Below are 7,074 nucleotides of genomic sequence, written 5' to 3' on the forward strand. Positions count from 1 at the left end.
TTAATAAAAACCCCAAATGAGCTGAAATAAGAACAAAACAGACCAGCTGGTTTCTGACTCGAGCTACATTTAGAAGATGCTTGTGAGGCTAAATGAGGAAAAAGAAGTATTGATTGCTTGATCGCATTACCAGTGAGTCATTATTGAGTCACCACATACACACACAGTCAGGCTGATGTGAAGCAGAAGATGAGATGTGGTGTTGCGAGGTGGATGAATCCACAAAGGGAGTAATTTATGTTGTGTCTGTGTATGCTAGCGTTAACAGCGTGTATACTTTATTGGAGGCTTTGTTAGCTCTGATCTGACTGCAGAGGCTCTGACGAGAAGCAGAGAGCAGCTGTGGTGGTGGTGGTGGTGGGAGGTTCTCTAGATGGCTGAAAGCAAGAGAGTGCACTCGTACTTTGTTGTAATGATTAATTTATAATTCCCCTTTTTCTTTCCTGTGGGAAAGCTGGCCTCATTTTTTTTCTCGTTTAATCAGTGATGAAGCTCTGCAATGTGAACCTACAGTACGGCGTAATGTTGCTCCAGGAGTTGAAACAATGGCTGTCATCCCCGGCCGCTTCGATATCTGTGATTGGCCCTAATAATAGATGCATCGATACCTGCAGGGGCCGGGCACGCTGCCACAAAATACTGCTGTGGCAGAGAGGTGGAGGGGGAGTGGAAGATGGTGGAGTAAGGGCGAACAAGAGAAGGCACCTTGAATGTTGTAGCTGCTCTGGTCTCTCCCATAGGATGACACATGCTCTGTCAACTGTGTCTCCTACACACACACACACACTCAGAGAGACAGTACACGTAGGAATGCAGTACTGAAGTACCAGACTGTTGACCTATATCTACTGCAACGAAAAATAACGCTGTTTTCTTTGACTTGCTGGAGGGCCAGCCAAACCTTGTTTAGTTTAGGGGTCAATAGATTGCCAAAGGAGTTGTTTCAATGTGTTTTTAGTTAGATGCCTGAAATATGGTCTGTGGTTAAAGCTGCAGTAGGCAGTATATATTTTGGCATCATTGGGCAAAACTTCCATAATAACCTTTCAGCATATTGTAATTCAAGTGTTCTGAGAGAAAACTAGACTTCTGCTCCTCCTCATTGCTCTGTTTTCAGGCTTTAAAAAAATCTATTCCTATTGGCTGTGCTCCGGTCATGTGACCAGAACTTGGCGTTCCTTCACCAGATTTTACAATGGCGGCCGCGTCACAAACTTTCTCATTTTACAGCTAAACCGTGCACTACAAGATGATTCTGAAAACATCTGAGGAGAGAAATAGGCATTAACGTAACAGAATATTGATTCATATTTGATCAGCGCTGCCTAGTTTGACCGTTTGGTCGGAGTTCAGAGTGATTGACAGCCGGCTCTCATAGACGGCAGATGGACAGCAGACCTCAGATCAGCTCTTACTGCTTGTTTTCCTCCGGTCTGTGAAATCTTGCAAATGCCGTTAGGAGCACCGGAGGACACAGAGGCACATGATTTTTTTTCAGGTTACCTGTTTCATGTATTACTGTCACCATATAGCGACCGTTTTATAAAAATAACTTTTTTTAATCATATTTGCTCCAATCTCGCCTACTGATGCTTTAACACAAGCTGAAGAGATTTTAATGTTTTGTTCTATGACATCAAATACGTCAGCAAATAGATGAGACTACTAAAACGTCATCGCACCGAACACTAGACCGCCTTTTGCTTAGTGGTGATGACGTGGACTCATGCAGCTGTGCTGTAGTTCGTTTATAGCCTAACATTAGCTTTTTTACTTCTGGTGATTGCATTTACGCTTCAAAAATGTGTTGTTCACTTGTGGAAATGATCTTGTATAAGTATCATAGATGTTTGTTTGCCACAGAGCTTATTTTCTGCAATAATCCAAAACCAAATGGAAAAATCCCATCGACTTGTTGTCGAAGGAACCCTTGGAATGCTAACTTCCCTGCAGCACTACTATTTACGTCTATCAATATACTTTCTCTTCTTCTGCATGTTTTTGGGTAAAATATAATCTAACCTGTATTTTTAGTCACAGTTACACTGAAATCAATCAAAGAAATTATGATGAAATAACTGGTTATTGTTTTTCACATCAACAGTAATATAACATAAAATATTAATCATAAAAAAGCAGTAACTTACTTAAAATCATGTTTGTTTCCTGTCACCAGTGTATGAATGTGTGTGTGTGAATGGGTGCTTGTGTTGTAAAGCGCTTTGAGTGCTCGCTAAGACTAGAAAAGCGATGTATAAATGCAGTTCATTTTGCCATTTTATTAAAAACATAAACATGCAGAAGAGGTGGGAGTGTGTTTTCAGCCCAGAGCAGCGCCTGCAGGTTCTCTTTCCAACCGTTTTATTTTGCTCCACCAACAACAGGGTGGGGCATCCTGTATGTAATCTGAGCGTCTGTGAGTGGAGCGATTCCAAAGATACCAAATATGTCAGGCTGACATACTGTACGTGTATAAAATGATGAACAAGACATGTAGAATATTTTCATTTGATGTAGTTGTGCAGCCATGCAGCATCAAATCTTTGGGTCTGAATATTTCACTCACTGTAAACATCATATGAATATGAAATAAGCCAATACAGAATATGTACATGATACAGTCGGATGTTTAGGGGTTAAAATGTTCCTCCTGTTAGCTGCCAAATAAAACATGTGACTGACAGCATACAGTACAGCATGTAAGTACTTTATTTATTGCTAGGGGAATCCTTTTTATATGAATTCTCAGATTCTTCAATGAATTATTGAAGCGGTTGTAATCTTCTCGTTCGTACCCGTTGGCACATTGAGTTCCCATTAAAACCAGGAATCATTAAATCCCTGACAAGAATCCTTTTACTAGGTCAAAGCCAAGCCTGTGGGAATAACATCTAAAAATGGAACTATGCTTTTGAATAAGGTATAAGCATAGGGAAAATCAGGGATGTGGTTTGGGAAGAAAAGCTGCTCCGGTGATGAATGTTGTGTATGTTTTTTTTTGCCCAGATTAAAGGATCCTGGTCGGGAAAGAACAGAGTCCAGAACCCGTACAGCCACAAGAACATCTTCAAAAACTGCTGCGAGGTGCTCTGTGGGCCGGCGTACCCGAGGTACAGATTAAGTCTAAGAATCCCAACATCTTCCTTGTTTTAATTTATCGTCATGTTGTCTATATTAAGTTTGTGCCGTCTTCCTACTGTTATCAATGAGCTCTGTATCAGTGCCTGTGATAGATTAGACTTTTTAGATTTGTACGTCATCCTGGCGATTAACGAGCAGGATGCGGTTAGTGACTGATCGCCTTGTCTCGCTCTCTCCAGCGTCTTGGACAGAAGAGGACTGATGCGGGAAGATTCGCCGGATTCTGCTTCATCTGCTGCACCTTCCTCCTTCAGCAGCAGCAACCCAGTGTCACAAACCACAGTGAGCACGCACACACACACACACACACACACACGCACACACGCACGCACGCACACACACACACACACACACTGCACCCTCCCCCTTCACACACTTCTCTGGCTCCAAAGTGGATCGAGGCTGCAAAGCACCGAATAGTGAATACAGAGCAGACATGAAAACTAAACCAATTACAGAGGTGTGTGTGTGAGAGGAAGAGGAAAGCAGTGACATTGATAATCCATCTTCAGACACCTGGATGTGGAGCCATTGTGTGTCTCTTTACATAATTGGTGTTGTTGATCCCATTATAATTGTTCATTTTTTATATTTTCTGCTAATAGATCATTAGCCGTGTTTTGTGCTACTTTTTCATATTGAAATATAAAGGCTGTACTAGTTGCCTGGCAACTGACGTCACAATGTAATGTTAAGTGTTAGCCTGTTAAATCAGTAGAGATGCTAACTGAACTGGCTAAGAATCTTAATTTTGAAGCTGGTACATTATTGAAGGAATGGTTCAGATTAGGGATGTCATGGTTATCTGTATAGGGTTAGATAGCAGCTAAGTAGTGCTAGATAACTATTTATAGCTAGTAATTTGGTGATAGATAACTAACAAGTTGTTTGCACGTATTCATTTCTGTGATGCTTTGCTGCAGCTCAGTTTGTCTCTCTCTCTTTCCTCCGCCTACAGAAAACTACAGCTCCACTCATCCCTAACGAGCACACGCCTGACGATGCCAAGCCGAGCATTGCCGCCTCAGCAGAGAAGAGCGCCTCCCCGAAAGAGGAACTCCCTCCTGCTCCAAAGGTCCCGCCCCTGGCTTCACCGGAGACTGATGCTGAAGCATCCGTCGTCAAGGACAAGGCCCATTAGCTGCATGAGGAGGCGGCTCTCGGCTGTCGTCGTGGCCTCTCCTCCCCGGCATCCTGCCTGGTCAGTAACTGAAACATTAATAATCAATATGTGATTACTGCGCGGGTGACTCGGTTACTCTCCGACGCCCGCTCTACATTCCGCCAGAAGAGCAGCGTTTCTGCGGCAGCTCCTCCTCTTCCCTCCTCTCCTCACCAGTAGCTGCAGAGCTGTTTGATTGACATTTACTCCTGCAGGAGGGGGGGGAGTGATTTAATGGAACGTCAGCAGCTTCCTCTGTCTCCTGAACACTGCATGGAAAAGACACACAGGGGGAGAAGCTGTTGGAAGAACTGCAGAGAAAAATAAACTCTCCAAGTGTATGACATCCTCACAGGTAACCTGTGGGTCGCTCTGACTGTCAGTACTTTTGTTCTTTATTTAAAATTGTATAATGACATTTATTGTGAGAGGCCAGTTCAAATATACTCCTTGCAAGTGTCTGGCAAAGACAATATTACTTCTGGACATGTATACATACAGTCAGTTTTCTGTGCTCATTACATGCCCTATGCAAACCATGAGAAGGCTGGACAAGCAGCTTTTGATGAAAGAAGGCGTAACACCAGTTAAGTGTGCGAGTACACATGATGTCCTTGCAGGAAGGAGGACATACAAATCTGTAGCTGAGATGTCCTAAAAGACTCCTTCCAGGCAGGCAAGTTAAAATCTACCTTGTATTCTGATATTGCTGCATTCAATACTGTTGTTACTTACATACAACTTCTTTTTTTTTAAGTGATCCAGACCAACGCCTGTCCTTCCATTTTTATATATATCAAGGATGTAGTTAGGACGTCGGTGCTCTGAAATAGATGGAAAGTTCAAAGTCTCAGCCAGAGTCCCAGTGTGAGAGAGAGAAAAGGCCTGACTTCTGATGATAGTAGACACTAGTAGTAACAGTGCCTTATCAAAACAGTTGCACCATCAAATGCAACGGAGGTCGACCAACAGAGAAGCCCTAGAGATCCGTTCTAACCACAGATAACAGCGGTAAAATGAGAAATGCCAACGTTTATACTCTAATTAGTCCAGTGGTTCCCAACCTGGAGGTTGCAAGATGAATCTTAAGTGGTCACGAGATGATTTAAGGAAGAGTTCGACATTTTTGGAAACGGCTTATTTGCTTTCTTGCAGATGGTTAGATGAGAAGATGCTCATGTCCCTATAGTAAATATAAAGCTACGGCCAGGAAATGGTTAGCTCAGCTTAGCATAAAGATGGGAAACAGCACCTCTAAAGCTAATTCATTAATATGTTAAATTACATTTAGTTATTGTTATCAACTCTTTGTTGACTTCCTGTTGTTTTCACACTTTTTTGTACAGATTAAACAAAATAATTAATGAAGTTTAGAGGTGTTGGTAGGTGTAGAGAGGCTAGCAGCTAAGTAAGGGTTAATGTACAGCGAGCTGGTCATTGTTGTGAAATAAACCCCGACAGGGCAATGTGACTTATTTATACTGTGGTTTATTTCAAAACAATGACCCGCTAGCTGTACATTATCCCGCTAATTACACAGCTACTTACTTAATAAATCAATAATTTGACACAAAAACGGTCCTCCAGAGTCCGACATCAAGACTGCGCCCCCTGGGCAACGGTCTGCTATAAAGAAATAAAAGACCGTAGAGCGCCGTGATTAACCAATCAGAATCGAGTATTCAACAAAGCCTTGTAATAAGCAGGATAATGTACAGCGAGCCGGTCATTGTTGTGAAAGAAACCCGGGTCTTTCATCGCCCTGAAGGGGATTCTTTCACAACAATGACCCGCTAGCTGTACATTATCCCGCTTATTACACGGCTACTTACTTAATAATTTGACACAAAAATGGTCCACCAGAGTCCGTCATCAGAGCTGCGCCCATAGCAACGGTCTGTTATAAAGAAATAACAGACCGCTGTGATTAACCAATCAGAATCGAGTATTCAACAACGGCGTGTAATAAGCTAAGCTAACCAGCTGCTGTCTGTGCGCTTCATAGTTCACATACAGAGAGCGGTTTCGATCGAAGAAAGCAAATAAAAAACGTATTACTCGAAATGTCCAAGTAGGAAAGAATTTATGCCACATAATACGACAAAATTTGTGCGTTTTTCTTATGAAATACTGTGAATAGACGTATGAAGTTTCTGGGTTTCGAGGGGTCACAGGTCTGACGGGTTTGGGAACCACTGAATTAAACCTTGTGAAACAAAAACTAAGCAAAGCCATTGTTGAATTGTACATAGTTTTAGCAGGTCAGCTGATCGGTGCGGAGGAAAGATTGCAGCAAGTTTTTTGTTTTTGTTTTAAGCATAAGTGCGGTCGGTGTTAATTCTGCTGCCTGTGAGCTTGAGCACCTTCTCCTGCTGATCTTCATCCGAGTCCTCTCTCTTCCTGCCGTCTTCTGCCTCCTCCCTAAAAAACATATTTAACTCTTCTCCTTCTCCTTGCATCTTTGCTGTGACAGTCACCCCCTACGTTACACCCCGAGGCCGCCTTCACTGCAGCCGTCTGCGGCAGGCTCATTATCAGCGAGAATAAAGCTGAGAGACAGATCCTTTTCTTTTCACACATCCGTATGTATTTCAGCCTTTTAATGTGGCCGGAGAGTTTATTTTTGTTTTGGTCACAGATCGCTCGAGGGGACAGCATCCACACAAAGGAAAAGAGGAAGAGAGAGAAAGCGAGGCTTATTCTTAGTATTTAAATGATGTTAGCTGATAGCGAGGGTTTGTAATAGTGATTGTGTTTGTATGCAAGACAGA

At 42.5% G+C, this 7,074-nt stretch overlaps 1 protein-coding gene across 3 annotated transcripts in view; it reads left to right on the plus strand.

The window, feature by feature from the left end:
• Nucleotides 1–5,845, plus strand: part of zdhhc9 (zinc finger DHHC-type palmitoyltransferase 9) — a 51,523-nt gene extending 45,678 nt beyond the window's left edge. For all 3 annotated transcript variants that reach the window (XM_037780419.1, XM_037780420.1, XM_037780418.1), the window contains 3 exons: nt 3,007–3,110; nt 3,321–3,423; nt 4,100–5,845. In XM_037780419.1, the coding sequence (XP_037636347.1) occupies nt 3,007–3,110; nt 3,321–3,423; nt 4,100–4,282 (390 nt within the window). In that variant the 3' untranslated portion in view covers nt 4,283–5,845. The remainder of the gene's footprint in view (nt 1–3,006; nt 3,111–3,320; nt 3,424–4,099) is intronic.
• The last annotated feature ends 1,229 nt before the right edge of the window (nt 5,846–7,074 follow it).

This window comes from Sebastes umbrosus, chromosome 9, assembly GCF_015220745.1.
Source record: "Sebastes umbrosus isolate fSebUmb1 chromosome 9, fSebUmb1.pri, whole genome shotgun sequence".
Taxonomy (NCBI): domain Eukaryota; kingdom Metazoa; phylum Chordata; class Actinopteri; order Perciformes; family Sebastidae; genus Sebastes; species Sebastes umbrosus.